This window comes from Corella eumyota, chromosome 1 (genome assembly GCF_963082875.1).
Source record: "Corella eumyota chromosome 1, kaCorEumy4.1, whole genome shotgun sequence".
NCBI lineage: Eukaryota > Metazoa > Chordata > Ascidiacea > Phlebobranchia > Corellidae > Corella > Corella eumyota.
Genome location: NC_137490.1, coordinates 21,105,217 through 21,127,410, shown reverse-complemented (window position 1 = coordinate 21,127,410; position 22,194 = coordinate 21,105,217). Strand labels below are relative to the sequence as shown.

Below are 22,194 nucleotides of genomic sequence, written 5' to 3'. Positions count from 1 at the left end.
CAGCCACAGGTTTGTTTACATTTTAGTTTTACTTAAAACGAATACGGAAATTTTATTGAGCATATACAGTATACGTTTTATAGATATATGAGCAATAAAATATAATGGCTGCCTAATAAATGGAATAGCAACAACGCGGCCTAAGCAAAAACCAAGTAAAGTATAAAAGCAGCTGTTTAGTGTGACAAAAATATTAAGGTTGTTGCATCTAAAACTGACAATTAAAATCAAGAAATGGCGCTTGTAACAATTGAAAGAACCGAATCAGAGGTTTCATCAGAAATGGTAAGCATTTAATATATTAATATGTAGAATTTACATTTAAATTTTTATGTTAAAAAATGTGTTTAAAAGTTTAACTAAGAGTATATTTTGCATTTTTTTTTGCTTGTGCTTTGCAAAAACATAAACAATTACTTAAAATCTTAATAATTGTGCTTCAAAAGTTTTATCTTTATGCCAATAATTTGCATTTTGTTGAACATGCAGCGTGGTGTAGTGGTAAGAACACTTGCTACATCACCATGAGGTTGTGGGTTTAATTCCCACTGCTTCTTTGCTGTAGCAACCTTAAGTAGGGGACTATATAACCGGCAGTGTGGTGTGGTGGTAAGAACACTTGTTACACCACACATGAGGTCGTGGCTTTAATTCCCACTGATCTCATGCTGTAGCGCCCTTGAGTAAGGCGCTATAAACGGTATGAACTCCTGCTAAGCCAGCTCTTAATCAGCAGTATAATTATCGGGCAATTATAATCTATATAATATCCCAAACTGCTAAAGGCAACTCGAGACTGAGTCTGAGTAACTGATGTTACTCTATGTTTAGGCCTTTTTATACCTTCCCAGATCGAGGATAAAGATATATATACAAAAAAACATGATAATGTAAATGGTAAAAAATGTGTAGTTTTGTTTTTAATAAATGTTTAAATTTAAAATATTGTTTAATGTTAAAAGCATATACCCATTTTGTTTTCAAAATTTATATATATTCAAAAAAATATTATTAAAAAACGGTCAGAAATTGAATTCTTATAAAAAGTAATGTGTTTAAAGGTTATTGAAGACACTTATAATACATTTAAAAATAGGTGAATTTTTTCTAAAGTTAACATAAACTGTCATTAAGTTGTTTCTTATTCAAGTTAAAGTGGTTCCCCCTAACAGGATATGACATCACAGAGATCCTTTTCCTTTCATTTAGCTCTTGTATATAAAAACTAATACATGAACTGTACTGTATTATCTTATAAAACAAACTAGTTAAAAATAAACTAAAAAAAAATTTATAAAACAAAAAAAAAAGTGTTTAAAAATTTATAAAACAAACTAAAAAAAAATTATTACCTTTTTGATTGTCTTGATCTTGTATTAAATTTATTTGGTTGCCCAATCTTATTTATTATTGTAATAATTTTTGTTATATTGTAATAAATAGTACTTGCAAAGTCTATAATGATAAATTAAATTGCATTGGTTTGGCCTTTTAAAGTTAATTAAAACATTAATATTCTTGCTAAAAAACTAATTTTTTTATGTTAGAATTTTCTTTAAATTTAAAAAAAATTTTAAATTCTTTTAAACGAAAATAAAAAGAGTTTTTCGACTTTTTAATTAAATGTTTAGTAAATGTTGAAAGAAATACTTTTCCAGTTGTTGAATTTAAATGCTTGAATAAGGTTGAGTTATTTTAAATGGAGATATTTGTTGGTATAGGAGGGACTTATATTTGGATTAAATCCTTCTTAACTTTTACGAACACTTAGACATTCTTATAATTTAAGGTTTTATGTGTTGTGGTTATATTTACTTAAAATTTTTATTTTTGACCTAATAAAAATTATACTTTTAAATGCTAAAGTAGTTGTTTGTTTGTTGCAGCACTTTAAATGAACAAAGCAATTGATTTTTTTATATATATATATTTGAATTAACCGACAGCATGGTGTAGTGGTAAGAACACTTGCTACACCACACATGAGGTCGTGGGTTTAATCCCCACCGCTCTCATGCTGTAGTGCTCTTGAGTAAGGTACTGTAAACGGTATGAACTCTTGCTGAGCAAGCACTTAATCAGCAGCATATCTTCTGGGCAATTATAATCTCAATAATATCCCAAACTGCCACTGGCAACTTTAGACTGGGTCAGAGTAACTGATGTTACTTTATGTTTAGGTTGCGCAATTGACCTTCCCACATCGAGGATAAAGATATATACAAAAAAAAAAAATTTTTATAAATTGGACACTCTCAACTGACAGTTTATTGCTTTTTACATATTAGTATTACACTTTGCTACTTTTATTTATTATTTTTTTATATATTTTAGGATGCAGTTACTGATGAAAATGAAGGTTTGGGTGAATTACATTCAATTTCCTCACCAGCTAGATCTGGAAACAAAAAACTAGTCAGGCAAGGGTAAGTACTCAAAATGTAGAAACTGCAAAAAAGTTTTTTTTAGAATTTAAGTTTTAGAATTTTTTTTTACATTTATTTAACAGTTAAAACTAGAAAAAAGTAATAATATTACTTAGCCACTAGGACTTGGTAAATGGTTTTAAAAATCGTGTTTTATTCTTAATATTTATTTACATACTATTGGTTTTTTCATATATAACTATATTGTTTTCATTTTTCTACTCTGAAAAATATTCCGATTTTTTTGTGTAAATAAACTACTAAATGGTTTGGTAGAATTTTTTTAACGCATTGTTAAATTTATTGTCAAGTCAGCTTAGTTAAAGTAGGAAAAAAAATTGACTTACTGAAATTTTGAATACTTCATGTTATTACTCATTATACAGTGTTCACAAAAAAATTAATTAATAACTGCGTTAATTAAGTTATTTAGACATTCTGGTTGACAAATTAAAGAACTACATTTAAATAAAATGTATATTAATAACTTTTATGTTATCAAATTTATTTCATAGACGTAAAAATTTAAAATTTTATTAGTTTTTTTTTATTTGGAAACATGATTTCTGTGACGTTGTTTGATAACAAACAAGTTGTTAAATTTTTATATACTTCCTGGTTCTTTATCGACCCATAAATTTTATTAAAAATAAATATAACCGCATTCCAATATTGGTTGCCTTTTACAAAAATGAAAGCTATGTTTCATGTAAGTTTAAAGAAAGAAAAAAACGTAAAAATTTTAACTTTTAAATTTTGCAATAAATTACTGAAAAATTTACCCGTAAGTTGGCGTTAAAGAGCAATTTTAAGTTGTCGCTACTCTTAAGTGTTTTTTTAACGTTTTCCTCAGCAAGTTACAGTTTTTTAGTTTCTAATTAAACACTTATATTCTTTTTACACACACAATGTTTTTTTTTGCAAATTAGGAATTCACTTTTCTACGATTTCGAAAAAAACGGAAAAATTTGTATTTTAAACAAAACTTTAAAAAAATCGTGTTTTTCAAATTATTACTTGCAATTGTACATTAATATAATTTTATTCAACCAATAAATTTGTTTTTATTTGCATTACAGAAGTGTCAGCGAGAACTTTTTTGCTGTTAAAGGAGCGGCTTTAATTCTTCCCAAACAAACAAGTATTGCAATTGCTAATCTACAAATAGTTAAACAATTCGGAGGTAAGAATTTATTCGTGTTTTTTTTGTCTCGTTTTTTTACGCATTAATACACTGAATAAAAATATATACGAGAAATATTACAATAATCCGACGGAAAAAAATCAATTTAATGATTTAAAACATGCTATAAATATTAATGTTTATATAAAAATTTTAAGTATGTTATGGCATGGTCACTAAACCCAGTTGTGTCATATTATTACTTACCCAATGGTGCTACAGCATGAGAGCAGTGGGGATCAAACCATTGATCTCATGCTGTAAAATCAAGTGTTCTAACCACTACACCATTTGGTCGGTAATTGCAAATATTTTATGTATAAAAATGACAAACTAGTAAACCATTTAAATTCTATGTAAGCGTATTAATAATTTTTTTGGCATAATATTATAGCATAATGAAATATAACTTTTTAAACAAGACTTTAAAATCTAAATTAGTAAACCCAATTAATTTTGTAATTAAAAATACTAATTTTTAATGGTAGTAAACGCTGGCGCCGATGTATAAAATTAATTCCATTCAATATAACAAGCTCGTTCGTAACCAATATTATTAAATTAATAACTAAATATCAATTAAATATGAATAGAAATAAGGTATACACCCGCGCGGTGTAATTGCTTGTCCTTTTGTTGCTCGATTTCGACATAAAGCAAATTATTCTATTCACCTAAATCTAGAACGTAGATTGCAACATGTAATTTGTTCCCAATATAACCTGATAAATTTTCAATATATCAGTTTATTAAAAATCGAATTTTTTAATCTCTTTTTTTTAATATTTGTTTAAATTTTTTGTACAAATACCAAGATATTTATTATTAAAAACTATCTGGCGTTTTAAAATCAATATTTGGAAAGTTTTCTTAAAAACATGTATTTTTTTGATATTATCGATGTTTATATTAAGAATGGATGACAATTTACAAAAAAAAATTGCTTTTAAGTTAGTGATATATCCATGTAGACTTAAAAACGAGCCTGTAAACGTCGCAGATGTCAATTCGATTTGTTTATTTTTCTTTCATATTGGTTAAGACGAAATTTACGATAGTTGTAATATTACTAAGATTTAGCTGACAATTGACGTTTATTCATGTTTGATTTATTCAAAAACTCGAATCTCCGACGCTTTATCTAAACCTTAAAATCTTAAAACAAACAACGCCGTGTAGCTTTCGATTGTGCGCAAACAAAATTGATTATGACGTCACAGAGCACGCGCAAGCTCGCCGTATAAGGAGGGTTGAATATTTTGGGGAGTTCAGTTGAGTGAATATCATTATTTTGAAATGGTTTTTTGGGTTTATAGTAAGTTTAAAGTTAGTAAGGTTGTTAATGTATTACCCCATATACTGCTGTATACAATACATATATATACATATATAATAAATCGTTCAATTTTTTAAGGTATTTGTTAAAGGATTTTTATTAAAATTCACATTTTATGGTTTTTAATGTTAGTAGTAAATTATTAGATTATATTTTAAGTTTTATTAGAGTAAAAATATGTCTCAATTTCAGACTAGCCTAAGGCTAGACTTTTTTTTATTAATTTTATTTTAAATTAGAATAAAATTTGCAAATTTCTTATAATTAAATTAGCGTAAAGATTATAAATTTACCAATAGCGTAGTTTTGGGTGAAAAATTGGTTAGTTTAGCTAAAAAAGCTTATTTTTTAATGTGTATTTATTATCGTGTTGTAAGGTTCCTATTTATTATTTGTTTTTTATGTTTAAATTCCCTTGTGTAATATATCATGTTGCTGTCTCTCTCTATAAGGAAATTTACTCTGCAAACGTTTGCTCTGTATTAGTGTCAGTTTACAGGTTTCAGATAAAGATAAACTAGCTTATAGATAAAAATATAGGACATATAAAAAATAGATATTGAAGTAATGAAAAATAAAAGTTTCTTTATATAGATCTAAACATTAAAAATAAAGTCTATAAAAAGGTTAAAAAAATAGTTTAATATTTTTTTCTTAACTAGTTAAATATTTTTTAATTATATATCTTTTGTTTAAATGGGGCATATTGATAAAACCAGTGCTCTATGACGTCATAATCATGATTCACGCGGGTGTATATGACGTCACAGTACCAAGTCACGTGCTGACACCAAACGCAGTTCAGGAATTTTCGCTTAAAATTTTGAAACAGGAAATATCAAAAAGTTATTGAATTTGGAGAAATTAATAAAAATTATTTTATTTTATTGCCAATACTCGAGTATTGAGATTAATAAATAATAAGAAAAACAAATTAAGAATTTTCCAATAAAAAAATTTCCATTTCGAATTAAAAAAAATCAATTTAAAAAAATTTTACATTAAGATTTTGAGGGTTGATTGTGCTTTAAATTAATTTGTTTTTCGACATTTAATAACATCTCATAAACAATAACAACAATTAAAATAGAACCTGTACATAATTTATAATCTCATGTTTAATTATAATTAATATTTATCTCATATTTAGACCTCCAATTAGACAATTAATTAAACTATAAATTTGTCGTCATTTTTAAATATAGTTTAGTGGGCAATTAATTAAATTTACAGGACATGTTTTAATACGTTTTTGAAGTAGTAATATTACTATAAAATCTTTTATATTTTTATTGTTATGTAGTAATCGTTACGTAGTTTGACGCATACAGTTAGATTTATATTTGCTCATGCAATACGCCTTCGCATTGTGACGTAGAAAGGTGATTGTTACGTAACAATAGGTTAAGTTTGGAATGTGATCTCATTTTTTTTTTGCAAAATCAGAATTTTTTTTTTAATTTTGAATTATTTAGATTTTAAAATAACAAACGTCAATCATTAAAAGGAATTTCATATTTTTTAAACATTTAATTCACATTTTAATTTATGAATTTTGGCCAAAAAAAGCGGCTAATTAATTAAACCAAAATTTTATTTTAAAAATTTGAATTTTTGTTTAAAGGTTAATGTAAATATTATGTAAATATAAGAAAATAATCCCAGTTATTTATTAAATTTTGGTTAAGAAATATTTGCGTATTATTTTGAATTACTCAGAATAATAGAACGTGTAAAAAATTGAGACAAAACAATAAAAAAGGAGTCATAACTATATCGAAATATCAGTAAAAAAAGAGAAAAAGGGGCAAATTTTACCGAATTCAAGGTTACCTATAATCCTACACTACCAAAATCGATAAATACCAAGCATAGGCAAAAGGTTAGGGCAAAAATCCAAGCTTAAATTTACAAGTGCTTTGTTTTAGGACTGGCTAGCATGCGTTCAACAACAGCACCGAGTGCTTATGACGTCATAATGCCCTCTCTCTTATATATATGCTGCATGTGTGTTTCAAGTAAAGGTTGAATTGAAGTAGTTTGTGAGCGCGTGTTACGTTCAGTTGAAGTTTAAAACACAGAATAGTTTAGCAGTTTAGTTTATTTATAAGTAAAAAAATGTGGTAAAGGATAGGGAAGTATATTGTAGCCTTAAAATCATCTGCATATCTACAAAATTAGAAAAATAACCTCGAATTTTGAATTTTAGTCACATATTAAAAATGTATTTATTTATTTTTTTATCTAAAAATCAATTTTTTGTAAGATAATAATTAACATTAGGTAGTATAAATGCTGTAGAGTAGTTAAAAGTTAAACAGCATTAGCGAAAACCCCGTATCACCAAATTAAAGATTAATTAGGTTTTTAACATAGCCACAACATTAATTATACAAGCTTTTATAAACAGAATAAGTTTTTTTTAATGATTTTTAAAAACAAAGAGTTTAGAATAAAACTAAATTAGGCTTTTTCAAAAGCCAATCAACAGTATTTAGGGGGAAATGACGTCATAACCCCTTTTGCAACAACGTTTAAATTGTTCTATTCTTTAAGAAAAACTTAATTTCGAATCTTTTGTTAAACTAAAAACTAATATAAAGTTAAATTTTAAAGTCTAGCGTTAGTTTAGTTCAGGATATAGTTGTTCTAAATTAGTAGGCCTATTTTTTAAATGTTTGAAATTATTTCATTTTTTGGTAAATTGTTTTATTATTAATGGTTTAATATTAATTTACTTATAAGACAATGCTTGGAATAAAAAATAACTCGTTATTTAACATTTAAACGGAAACAAATTTGGTTCCAATAAAACTTAAACTAAAATGTCGCCAATTACGTTAATTTTAAACTTTTGAACTAAAGAATTATCTGATATTTGGGAAAATAAACCACAGTAAGGGTTTGGTTATGGTTTTGTAGATACTAAACACAAAATAATAGAAATTTAATGCTAGTTTTAAATATAAATTACTGAAAAAAAATTAAAATTACTTTAAAAATACGTATATAAAAATATTAACGTTTTTTAAGTTATAAGTAGTTCATTATTAAAATTTAAATTCATAAAAAAGGTGATTATAAAAAAATATTTATAACCTAATTACCGGTTTGATATAATAACAAGTTTATATTGTCGAAAATTCGTTTCCCTTTAGTTGATACGGGTCAACACAGTGAAATATAAGCGTGGTATGTTAGATATTTCCTTAAAGAATGCATAAGCATTGTGACCGAATTAACGCATGGTTAACTGAAGTGGGGCGGAAAATTTTTGAACTCGTTTTTTTGGTGGTTTTTGTGTAAAAATATAACCGGGTCGTGGTTAGGTAATGGGTTAAAATTGTCACAAAAAACGTGAATTTATGAATGGATAAAATAAATCGCTAGTTTTGTTATATAAAGAGTTGAAATTATGGACAATTTTTTTTCTCTTTTAGACAAAATCCAATAAATTAAATTAAAAAATATATATTTTATAAAAAAAATTACTAAAAAAGCACAACATTTTTAGAAAATATTATTTAGATATTACAATAAAATTAACAGACATAAAAAAGTAAGTTTTTTTCGTAAATTAATTAAAGAAATGTTTCCATATAAGGTTAAGTAATTTAACAATACGTTGTTGTATATGGTAAGAGGAAATTGTAACACGTAAATTTTAACCTTAAAAAAAACTCTTAAACTTTTAAGTAAATGGCAAACCGGTGAAATTTCAATTTTCCGCGAAGTCCCGTTGTTGTTGTTTCCCGAATTAGGTTAATCACCTTTCTTGTGACGTCACATTCACATTTGATGTGTAATGCAGATGTCAACAAACTGCTTGTCATATTCTGATTTTGTTGAGCTAGCTTATTGTTACGTCATAACTGTAAGGTGTTATTATTGTTACGTCAGGAATACAGGTTGACCGTTATGCTGAATAATTAATAATTTATCTGTTTACCATTTTAAATCTTTTTATTGGCCAGTTGAAAGGCAGAAAGAAATATATTTGTCTTGAATCAGTTTTGAGTTTATTTTTTAAGTAATTTCACAAATTAGATTTATAGAAAAATAATAAAAGCTTTGATTTTTTTTATGCGATGTTACAACATTTAAAATGTTTTTGTTCAACTTTAAGGCAGTTTAAAAAGTAAAAGAAAGTAGTTTTTAAATTTTGTGTAAAAAAATAATAGTTGAATTTTTTTATCAATATGATATTCAGATATTCACACGGTTTTTTGGACAAATTTAATATTTTGAGTATTTTTTTAATAATTAAAAAAAGGAAAATAAATGAGATATCTACCAGCTTATTATTAATTATATAAAATTTATAAAATTATGTGCTTTAAAAAACAAAATATATATTTTTTAAAATAGCTCTTAAAGGAATATTAGGAAATTCGACAAATAATGTCAAAAAAAAAACGAAAAAACAAAAAAAATGTAAAAAATAGCTGATTACAAAATATTATGTTTTGGGAATTTCAGAATATTTATTTAGGCAATTTTATAAATAATGTAAAAAAAAAACAAAAACTTTTCAAAAATGTGTTCTTGCGTCGTCGCATACCCCAACCTTTCACCTCAATCCTCATCCACCCATTCTCAACCCTATATCACACTTCCGGTCACCCATGAAGGGTACCGGAACCGGTCCGGGTCCTCGGTGTTGACCGACCCTATGACGTCACGCTTGACGTTGCGTGACGTAGCAGTCAAAGTGATTATGACGAAAACAAATGAATGCCAGTTTAAGCTACCTCAAGGTTTGAATTTAGGATTTATTTTTTCTCATCATTAATTATGCAAAAGGTTTCTGCTAATGACGTCACAATAACGTACCATTGTTAAAACGGGATTTTCGAATCTCTAGAAAAGTTTTTAATTAGATTTTTTTATGCAACGAATTTTCGATTTTTTAAAGATTCACCATTTTTTTTTAATACAAGGTGATGACATCATAAATTTTTTACTTTACAAAATATCGATTTAAAAGTTTTTTTGTAACGTTTTTTGATTGATTTTTGTCCAGATTTTCCGTGTTCAATTGAAATCGAATTTGAGCCAAAAGGTTACACGATTTGGCCTTAGGACTTACATTACTTATTCAGTTGAACCATGCTTACAAAGTAGTTGTACAAGTTAAACACTTTAATTAAATTACAAATTAGTCGACCGGTTTATTAATTGCTGGCTCAAGTGTTTAACCAATAACTACACTGGTTTTATTGGTTTTTAATATTGGTTTTATTGGTTTAAATATTGGTTTAAAATAGACCTATTTCAAGAAATTATACAATAACTAAAATATTATACATCTATATGCTTCTTTTCTATTTAGTTTTTCGCGCATTGATAAAAGTAAATGATAAATACGATATACAATTAATATTACAACAATGCGACGGGAAAAAATGACAAAATCAATATTATAATTTAAAACATATATATACATATTAATTTTACACAAATATTTTATAATATATTATGACATGGTCACCAAACCCAGTTTCAATAAAATAATTATTCAGTTTTCCTTTAAATTGTAGTTATAAGTTGTTAATTAGGTTTCGTTGTAGTAATACTTAACACTTTGTCGTTATAGTTAAATAACACTTATGAGTTATTATCATGTTATTGTGTCTTTTGTTTTGACTTCGCTTTACCCCTAACAACCAAAACTGTTTTGAAAAACAACGATTTTTATTTCGACTGTCTCGTAGTTAATCAACTGCGATGAGTGGTCACGTGGTCTGATAATTATCGATGTTTCGACATCCTGATTATACTCGATTCTTATTTTGATTGTGACGTCATAAATTTGCTTTAAATGACGTCACAATTAGGCTTTTAAAACACGTATTTATTGCAAGAAAGATAGGAACGCTTTAAATTTAGTGTTTACTACTAAATTGAAAGTGATTTAATGGATTTTTTATTTGTTATAAAGATATAAAAATTGTTTATTTTTAGGAGAACTACAGCGCCATCTAAGGGCCATTTTTCATCATTTAAGACCGCAAGACAATATTAAATTGGTAAATTTTTATGTTATTGTACAAGTTGCATTTTTTCTATATAAACAATTGTTCTATTCCTAATTAATAAAAAAAACCTAAGACTGGGTCGAGGTTACAAATGTTACTCTATGTTTAAGTATAAATAAATAGAAAAAAAAATTAAAAATTGAATTTACATTTGTTAAAAATAATTTATTTTTTTAAATACCTAAAAGTTAAGAATGTTTTATTTTTAATCTTCAAATTTATTTAATTTAAAGGCTGTAAGACTGGAAAGCTGGCAGGATTCACATCGAAGATATTTGGTCATAGTAAGCACACAAGGAAGACAAGATACTGATGAATGTATAATTGTTGGTTGCGATTTTGCCACCAAAGAAAGCACCACATGCACCATTGGTCTGGTGTTACCGATATGGTGTGACACCAGTATAAAACTGAATGGTGACGGGTAAAAAATGTTTTTTTTTTCGTTTTTAATTAGTGATGGTTTTTAAAAATGGTTTTTAATTTGTAATGGTTGTAAAAATGGTCTTTCATTTGTAATATTTTTGAAAATACTCTTTAATTGGTGATAGCTATAAAAAAATGGTTTTTATTTAGTAATTTTTTTGAAATGTTTTTTTTTTTGGTAAAAGTTATTAAAATGGTCTCTAATTAGTAATGGTTTTAAAAATGGTCTTTAATTAGTGCTGGTTTTAAAAAATGGTTTTTAATTAGTATCGTAAAATTAATTTTTTTCTTAAATGTATTTGTTTTTAAACCATTTTCTTAATTAAAAATTTTTAATTATTAATTTTTTTGTTTCAAAAAACTGTTGTTTTTCATTACAGAGGTTTTCAAGTTGTATCCAGAGTTCGAACTCATATATTTAAACCAGTATCCGTACAAGCGATGTGGTAAGCTCATATTTATATATAAACATATTTGTGGTATTAAAATTCTTTATAAATTCTTTCTGGTACTTCACCTAAATTTTAAAAATAAAAAATTTAATCTAAATTTTTATATTTTATTACTTTTGACACTAAAAACTGTAAATTAATTTAGACATAAAATAATTTTTTTTAAACATAAATTATATTTTTTTTACGTATTTTTAAGTTATTTTCTTCTTACTATTTATGTGAAAACTCTGCTATTTTGTCCACTATGTTTTTGAGATTAACATTTTTGTAATATTTTAGTTGGGTTTAACATTTTGATTTTAATCTTGATACTAATCTGTAAGATTAACTTAACTAGGCCAGTCATTTATTTAAAAGACATGATTTTCTTATTAAAACTTGGTAAAAATTTTATTAAATTCATATATTTAGCAAACAAACAAAAAAACAAAATATATTTTTATGTCAATTTTTTTTATTTTATTAATTTACTAAAAAAAATTTAGTTACACCATTTTTTAAATGTAATTACAAAAAAAAACACTGTTTATAAATTTTTGTCAGTTTTTTTTTCCTATTTACCATGAAAAACTAATTTTAAACATTAAATTTAACCCTTTTTATATTTTTAATCCATTTAGTTAACACTATAATTTGATGGCCAGTTGAAATATATCACAAATTTAAAAACAATTTTTTTTAGGTCAGCCTTACAATCTCTTCACAGATGTGTTGATACTGCAGTTAGACATAATTATTATGAGGGAAGTCTTTATTTAACTTGGACGGGCTTTTACCAGAGTAGAATTAAATCTGAGAGGTTGCATATAAACGAATGGGAATTCTTTGATGATTTATTCTCCACCAAACCTAACTATTTTGAAGTAGCGTAAGTAGTTCAAATTTTAACACTTTTTTTTTTGTTTTTTTTTGTATATATCTTTATCCTCGATGTGGGAAAGTCGAATGCGCAACTTAAACATAGAGTAACATTAGTTACTCCGACCCAGTCTTGAGTTGCCTTTGCCAGTTTGGGATATTATAGATTATAATTGCCCGATAATTATTACTGCTAATTAAGTGCAAGCTCAGCAGGAGTTCGTATCGTTTATAGCGCCTTACTCAAGGACGCTACAGCATAAGATCAGTGGGGATTGAACCCCCTACCTTATGTGTGGTGTAGCAAGTGTTCTTACCACTACACTATGCTGTCGGTTGTTAAATGTATATTCTAATCTTGTAAACCTAAAAGAATAAAACTGCATATAATGTATATATGATAAAGTATATTGGACTGGACAATATGTATATGTTCAATTTATAGGCCTACAAAAGAAATAAAACTGTCGTTTGTGGTGCGCAGTTGCATGCAAATATTAGTAAAGATTTGTGACTATATTATAACTTTTTAAATTTTGACTGTAGGGTGGGCTATTAACTTGTACTATATAATAACGCTTTTAACATTGAAATAATCAAAAAAATGAATGAAAAAATGAAAAAAAGAAGTCATTTTTAATAAATACTCTATGTATATTTTTAACCTAATATATTAATGATGATATGATTTGAAGATTATTTTTTTATTTGCAGAGACCCTGACAGAGTTCCAGTTGAATCGTTGATTAGAAGTAAATTAAAACAAGTTATGATGCCGATGGATTTAGATAACACAACTTGTAAAGAAATTCGGGTTGAATTAGAAAAAGTGGTATGATTAAATTTTGTTTAAAATAATAAGAATTAATTTTTTAAATCATTTTAGATGACAATATTACATTTAGTATAATTTATAAAATTTTACACATTTTGTTATTCTTTATAAAAGTTTTTTTTTAGTTTTTTGAAATCAAAATAAATTGATCTATTTTTTGGAATTATTTTTAATAACTTTTTATATAAAATAAGTTAGTTATCTTACATAGCCTAAAATTATATCAAACAAATTTTTATTTATTTATTTATTTTGGTTTTTCGCGCATTGATAAAAGTAAATAATAAATACGATATACAATTAATATTACAACAATGCGACGGGAAAAAATGACAAAATCAATTTAATGATTTAAAACATGCCAAAAGTATTAATGTTTACATAAAGATTTTATAATATATTATGGCATGGTCACCAAACCCAAATTAATTTTTTTTTTTTTTTTGTTTAGATTGACCAAGATTTGACAAATTATAAAACATATATTGATAATGAAATGTTAACTGTGTTGGGTCAAATGGATTGTGCTTCAAAAATTCTAGATTATTTATTTCTGGGTTCTGAATGGAATGCTTCGAATATTGATGAACTTACTCAACTAGGGTAACAAAATTAATTTAATTTTTGAATAATAAATGTTAACAATTGTTAAAAAATTTTTGAACAGCCATTTAAATTTGTTTTTACTTTAATTTATATTTATGTCCTTTTTACATGAGGTTTTGCGTTGGATCCCCACTGATCTCATGCTGAAGCGACTTTAGTAAGGCATTATAAACGGTATAAATTTCTGCTGAGCCAGCACTTTATCAGCAGCATAATTACCAGGCAATTATAATCTATAATATCCCAAACTGCCAAAGGCAACTCAAGACTGGGCCGGAGTAACAGTTGTTACTTTATATTTAGGTTACGCATTTGACCTTTCCACATCGAGGATAAATTAATATAAATAAAAAAAATTTATAGGTCTACAGAATAAATTAAACTGTTGTTTGTGGTGTGCAGGTAAATTAGGTAAACCATTAGTTAAGAGTTGCAACCATATTACGACAATTAAAAATCACTTACCGTGGCTACCGACGATTTATTTTCCAATAATTTTTTTTTGTAGTATTACCCACATATTAAATGTTACTTTGGAAATCGATAATTTCTTCCCTGGTGAATTTCAATATAAAAATATTCGATTATATGACGTACCAGAATCTGATCTTTTACCTCATTGGAATCACACTTGGAAATTTATTAACGATTGTAGGAAGAGTGGAGGGAAGTGTTTAGTCCATTGCCGGTAAATGTAATTTTTTTTTTGGTATACCTCTGTTGGTAGTTTGTATTTTTATCGGGTTTATGCTATAATGACTTGTTTAAGCTATCTGTAAACGCTGGACTCAAGGGCGAATACTGTGGCATTGGTGCGGCTCGAACCCGAAACCTTTTAGTGTGTTTAAGCTATCTGTAAACGCCGGACTCAAGGGTAAATAGTGTGGCATTGGTGCTGTTCGAACCCGAAACCTTTTAGTGTGTTTAAGCTATCTGTAAACGCCGGACTCAAGGGCAAATAGTGTGGCATTGGTGCGGCTCGAACCCGAAACCTTTTAGTGTGTTTAAGCTATCTGTAAACGCCGGACTCAAGGGTAAATAGTGTGGCATTGGTGCTGTTCGAACCCGAAACCTTTTAGTGTGTTTAAGCTATCTGTAAACGCCGGACTCAAGGGCAAATAGTGTGGCATTGGTGCGGCTCGAACTCGAAATCTTTTGGTGTGTTTAAGCTATCTGTAAACGCCTGGTTCAGGGGCGAATAGTGTGGCATTGGTGCTGTTCGAACCCGAAATCTTTTGGTGTGTTTAAGCTATCTGTAAACGCTGGGTTCAAGGGCAAAAAGTGTGGCATTGGTGCGGTTTGAACCCGAAACCTTTTAGTGTGTTTAAGCTATCTGTAAACGCCGGACTCAAGGGCAAATAGTGTGGCATTGGTGCGGCTCGAACCCGAAACGCCATGACTGGTATACCACACTATTTGACTTAATATAAAATTCTTATATATTTTTTTGTAATGTTAAGGTGTACAGTCCCACTAATGGTTTAAACAAAATATTTAAAAAGTTTTCAAAACCTGTTGAAAAAATGCGATGTTTTAAATTTTTTTGTTTATTGCTAAAATTTTATATTGAAAGTACATAGTTTAGTATAAGCGAATATAATTAAAAAATGTTATTATTTTAATAGTGTAATTAACTATGTAATCCCTCCGATTTTTGTTAAGGTTGAGCGGATATAATTACCGTTAACGCCCTTTTAATAAACTTTCAATTGAAGTAAAATTGAAATTAAACCTTATTACCGTTTGAAACGAGATCTTAAATTGTGTCTAATTTAAATTAAATTTAAGGTTATTTTGTAGTGAATATTGTTATTAAGGCTTTATATTTAACAATTTACTTGGCTAATTTATTATATTTTATACTAAAATATAAAACAAATATTTGAGAAACTGAATTCAATTAAAAAAAGGGAATTTTTCCCAAAAAAATAAAATTTAGAAAAATATTTTACGTTTTTAAAAACATTTTTTTTAAATTATTTTCTCATTAAAAATTTCATTTTATTTCAGTATGGGAATAAGTAGATCGGCTGCCACCGTCTCAGCATATTTAATGAAAACCAATAGTTGGTCACGTGATGTAGCGTTAAAATACGTGAACGATTGTCGAAGTATTACTGATCCTAATCCGGGATTTAGAGCTCAGTTACTAGAATATGAAGGAATATTAGTTGCAAGGTAAACAATAACTGTTATGACGTCATATTCATTTTTGCGAAAATTTAAATTATTTTTCTGTATTACCTTAAGGTGATGGGTTTTATGTATTTTATTTGGTTTGGGTGCTGTTGTGACGTGTTTAAGCTATTTGTTAACGCCAGGTTTAAAGGCGAATAATGTGACATCAGTGCGGCTTGAACCCGAAACCTTATGGCTCGTAGTTCGTTGCCTAGACCAGTATATTATATTGGACATTTTTTTTTTAATTTTTGTGTTTTTGTTTTTTGAATTGGTTTTATTTTAAATTTTTTTAATTTGTTTAGATTTTAAATTTATTATTTAGGTTTATTTAACTCTTGAATTTTTTTTTATTTATTCAAAATGTGACGTCATAATTTAAACAATTAAATTTAGTGCACAACGCCATAATAAACTTTTCCGATCGCGCTCTGAAAGCAGCCTATCAGAGCCCAGCACCAATGATGACGTCATAATGTCACCGCGATCCACCGTTGCTCCTTCGATCATGATCCCGGATGAGGATCAAACGAATATGAGGTTGGAGGAGAGTTTTGATTTTAATCGACATCTTTTGGATATTGCGACGCTATCAGTTCCAAAGGTAAAAAAAAATTTGTGGAAGAAAATTAAAAAAAAGAAAAAAAAAAAGAAAAAGTTTTTAATTCTAAGTAATTTTTTTTAGTTTTTTTGTATTTTTTAGTTTTTTATTAAAATTAAAAAAGGAAAAATAAATTTAAACGTTTTATTAAATTTTAATAATTTTTTCGTTTTCTAAAACTTTTTATTTCTTTTTATTTGATCAGTATTTGTTTTTATTTAAAAATAATATATTTTATAAGAATTTTATTTAATTTTAATTTTTAAAAGCCGTTATTAGTTTATTTCATTTTTCATGTAGCTTTTTTTTCCTTAACTTTACCCTTAAATTTTTGACTTAAAAAGTTAATTTATTATAATTTCAAAAGAAAAATTTAAAATCAATACCTTTTTTTATTATTTATTTTTTTATTTTTTTTATGTTAAAAGTTTACCCATAAAATCGTTTTTTTATTTTTAAGGTACATCGACCTAAGTCTTGGTCGCCCGAAGAAGGAAGAACCTGTTTCGTTCCTGACAATTCTCACAACGATCTAAGTAATCTATCCAACAATAACAACGAACACGACACCAATACGTGTGAGTTTAACACTTGACCTAAATTCGAAAACGTTTTTATTTTAAGCATAGATTACACCGAAAATTTGTGGATTTTTTGGTTTTAACTTTTTTTGTGGTTAATCTGTTTGTGAAAACGTGATTGTTAAATTGCTATAACTCACATTAAACCACATACTTTTACCTAAACTTTATGGGAGAAAATTTTGAAAGAATTTTAGGTTTTAGATTAAGTTTAACCTACAAATTATAGGCTTACTATTTTAAGAACTTTAATTTTAGTTTGTTTTCGTTTTTTTATATTTTTAATTATAATTATTTTTAAATTATTTAAAAAAATTTGCCAACAATTTAGGATTTTTTCTATTGTTTACTTATTTTTGTTTAAATAATAATACTTTTCTGTCTTAAATATATCTAAATTTAATTTTTTGAATCAAGTTTTTTTTGCGAACAATCAAATCTCTTTTAAAATTTGTTTAAAAAATATTTTTTCAATTTTATTTATTTTTTTATCATATTTTTTAATTTTTAGCACATAACAATCGAAATACATCCGAGCCCGGCGAACTTTTAATTTCAACCGGATCGGACAACGAACGAATTCAAAGAGCTCAACAATTACGGAAAAGTTTTACGACCAAGCGCGCCCACTTACGGAAGCAAGCAGGGCTGGAAAAGGAATTAAATTTGGACGAGTTGGCGCAGAGTGAGGACAGTGTGTTTGTACATGATGGGTAAGTCAACTGACAAAAGTTAAATCGGAAATTTAGTTTTTTGTTTAATTTTTCAGGGCGTTTATTGATTCATCTAAGTACATTATCAATATTATTTTTTAATATTTAATTTAATTAAATTGTTATCTTAAATTAAATAACTTTGTGTAAACATAAATATACACACGTGCGAGATTTAAGATATTAATTTAATTAAATATTCGTTTTAAATTTAAACTGTTTTTTCACATTTTTAAATTATGTTAAAACAATTTTGATTTTTAATTATGACGTCATATTTTTTTATTACGTCATAGAACAAGTCGTACAACACAAACGCCGAAAAAGCGCGCCTCGTCGCCAGCCATTCTTACTTCTGAACCTATTACAGCAGACGATGACGTCATAAAGGTAGCTGTCGACGTGACGTCATTAAAATCTAGGTTTACGGAACCAACTACGCAGGAAAAAAGTGAAAACGAGGCGACCGTGAAAGCGCTTAAAGCTTCGATTCCAGTTCGAGAAATCGTCGCCGTTATTGAATCTCCGATCGATAACTCCACAGCGTCATCTCCCGACGACAAAAATCCCGCCGAAAACTTTACGAAAGGACACCAGAAAACAATCTCCCTTCCGCCCGTCACCAACGTCGAAATTCCCGCCACCGATCCCACACAAGCCCGAGGTCGGTCCTACTCTGAGACCCAAGCTCAGGTTTTATCCGTGAAAAAAATCGTCACTCAAATCGAAAGCCGGTACTCTCCGGACGGGACACTTGAAGAGGCCGAGCCAACTGTAAATATTCAGCGGACAATGTCGATGCCAACCCGGCGAAAAAATCTCTCTCCATCCCCAATGTTCGTTCCAGTTTGCGAAGTCGAAAACGAAAATCCGAGTTTTTATATCGATGAATCGGAAGCCACTGTAAAGAAACTAGAATGCAACAACAACAATAACAACAACAATAATAACAATGTGTTGTCTGAAATCAACTGTGATACCGAGATTTTTACAATTGTAGAAAAACCTTTGCTTCAAACAACTTTGTCGCAGGAAACTTTACATCTTATAAGAGAGGTAAACACTTATTTTTTTCAAATCGTCTTAAGGTGAAAGGTTTAGTATGTTTATTAAGGAGTATTAGGACATGTCTGAGCTATTCGTTAACGCTGAACTTAAAGGCGAATAGTGTGGCATTGGCGCGACTCGAACCCGAAACTTTTCCCCTCGTAGTTTGCTGCCATGACCGCTTAACCAGAGAGGAAAAACCTTTTTCTTGTAAGTTATAAAAATCTTTAAAATTTTGTTTTAAATTTTTTTGGATGTATTTAAAGGTTGGTTCACAATACAGCAGTTTACCACGAAGTAGCGACGATGACGTATCGATTGTTACGTCACGATCTAGCCAATCAAGCTCGCATAAACACAAACGAGGTTTGGTGCGAAACATGGCGCGGGAGATCGAAAAAAGTGTCCGCAAGTTGGCGGGCAAGAGCTTTAAGAAATCGAAGAAGGCGACCGCGGCTACTAACAACGTCATCAACCAACTCTTAATGGGGGGAAGTCCCCCTGTTGATAAAACTCCACCCAAAGAAACCCCGACCCCCGCGGTTCGTCACCTTGTTTCAAAATTTGACTCTTCTGACGTCAGAGCCGACCCCCATGACGTCATAATCCCTTTTCAAAACACCCCGCCTTCAAAGCGGGGTAACACTCAGGATTTATTCGCCTTGGTTACCCCGACTCCGTACCGTTCCTATGACAACAACAAAGGTGATTCCCCATCACTTTCAGTATCTTCCCGGTACAAATTCGGTAACAACCGGGTCCGGAGGTCGCAATCCGAACGAATCGGTCTCTCTGCGTCACCGAAAAAATATCAACCGAGGTTGACCGCAGCGGGAATCGAACTCGCGTCTATTCGGTTTAAATCCGAGCCTAAACTAAACGATACCGACGCCGGGAATTCCCCACGTGTTTTTAAGCGGGATTCCCGTTTAGTAAAGGACATGATTCGGAGTTTCGAGAAGAGGTCGGGGATCCACCGGAGTTCCTCTCTTCCCAGCTCTTCCCACTTTGCCTTTACTTCACCCTCTTCTACTTCAAAAACCGGGGGTCTTTCCCGTTCTAAATCGACCCCACTTTTATTACGCGGCCGACGCAGGCTCGTACCCCGTCAATGACGTCACTACTGAGTACGTCACTACTGAGTACGTCATAACCCAGTGACGTCACTACTCCGAGTTGCAATATTTTATTGTTGAGTGTAATCCATAGGAACTTTATTTTTAAAGGAAAAAGTTTTTACTGAACTTTTTAACGTTTTATTTTGATAAAGTATTTTTACAAGGTGATATAGGAGAATAAAGGAAATAAATCTGGTACCTAATTAATTAACGGTATAATAATTAAAACAAAAAGCAAGAAATTAATTTAAAATTAAAAAAAATCATTAAAAAATATTAAATTTGAATTTGTAAAATTTATTTTGGGTTTTGCTTTATTAAAACAATTATTTTTTATTTTATGTTTTTAATCTTCCAAAAATATTTAATTATTAATTTCTTTTTAGCCGTATTTGATCAAAATGCTATTATTTAATCCTGCTAATTATTACTTGATTATATTAAATATTATTTTTGCGTATATTTCAAATACCGCTGCTTATATTATCCAGTTCAAATTTGCACACTATTTCTTAATAAAACAAACATATACAGAATATTTAAATCAGTTTTAGGGCTTCAAATATTTTTTTTAATATCGTATAAAGTAAATTAAAATGCGTTACAAAACCAATTAGATTTTTAGACTGAAAAAATGATAGCCTATATAAAAGTGGGAAATATATTTAGGGGTCGTTCTCTTTTAAAACAATGTTTCTGTTTGTTAAAAACATACGAGTTAAATAAAATGTAAAAATGCAAGAATTTAAAAATTTAAAGCACATAAGCTAAAAATATTGTTTTTTATATAATACCAGTATCGGTTTCTTCTGCAGACATGTAAGTAAATTTTTATATATTTTATTGCGTAATTAAAATAGATAAACAATAATAAACAAAGACTGCAGCTTTAATTTTAAACACAATTTAATATTGCTATAATTTAAATCTTTAAAACCCGTTTAATACTATTTCAAAAAGCAGAATTTTAAAAATAAATCTATTTTCAGTAATTAGCAAACATGTGTCCAATATCTCTACCATCATTGTTTCTTAATCATTACCTCATTGTTCATTCTCTATGACGTCACGAGTCGTTATTGTTTGAATGTTTATTTAATGGAGACAAATGCTCGTTCGGTTACCTGACCATTTTCAGGAGATTAAATCTCGAATTTAATTAAAGTTAAATTGTTCGATGGAACACACAGGACAATGGGGCTGATTATGACGTAACCACTTTGTAGTAAGCTTCATTGTTACGTCACTGCTTTCTTGGAAGTTCGTTCAGTTTAGAAAGTTTATGACGAAGTTTAATTTTTCTCAAAATCTGGATATTTTTAGCACAACACAAAAACAAATACGTCATCAATGTATCACGTGACACTGTTAATAAAATCCCCATTAATATAAACTTGCAAATTTGCATATTTAAATAAAACTTACAACAATTTAAATTATTTATAAAAAAAACAAATAAGTTATTTAATTATTTTGAATTAAAAATGAACCAAAAAAAAGAAAATAAAATTTTAAAAAGTTAAAGAAATTAATCCACCAACTTTTGTTGTTTCCACAAATCTTAATCTTGTCATTGCGTCACCAACTCGCCCTTTAGCGCTCATACGTCACAATGAACGCTTATTACGTAATAAGCGCGCACCGATTCGGCGGCTTTTAATTTGATCCTGACACCCTCTTGTAAACAAAGGGATAAACAAACCACTTTGTGACGTCACAAGCCACGTAATCTTTTCCTGAGAATGACGTAAGGTTGTAAATTGTGAGGTCGGATGTCGAGTGAAGTTTATTGG

General features: G+C 28.4%; 1 protein-coding gene across 2 annotated transcripts; it reads left to right on the top strand.

Moving 5' to 3' along the window:
* The first annotated feature begins 50 nt into the window (after positions 1-50).
* Positions 51-20,915, top strand: LOC145743384 (uncharacterized). 2 transcript variants are annotated; one of them, XM_082561333.1, is made up of 16 exons: positions 51-285; positions 2,335-2,426; positions 3,506-3,609; positions 10,910-10,974; positions 11,217-11,407; positions 11,790-11,855; positions 12,547-12,732; positions 13,437-13,554; positions 14,009-14,160; positions 14,672-14,851; positions 16,174-16,341; positions 16,738-16,945; positions 17,403-17,520; positions 18,035-18,236; positions 18,533-19,292; positions 19,550-20,915. In XM_082561333.1, exons 1-16 carry the CDS (start codon positions 235-237, stop codon positions 20,396-20,398), a joined length of 3,510 nt encoding a protein of 1,169 aa, XP_082417459.1. In that variant the 5' UTR covers positions 51-234; the 3' UTR covers positions 20,399-20,915. The 2 variants fall into 2 exon arrangements, with proteins under 2 accessions (XP_082417459.1, XP_082417467.1); XM_082561341.1 differs by lacking the exons at positions 51-285; positions 2,335-2,426; positions 3,506-3,609 and adding an exon at positions 9,373-9,702.
* Positions 20,916-22,194: the final 1,279 nt, after the last annotated feature.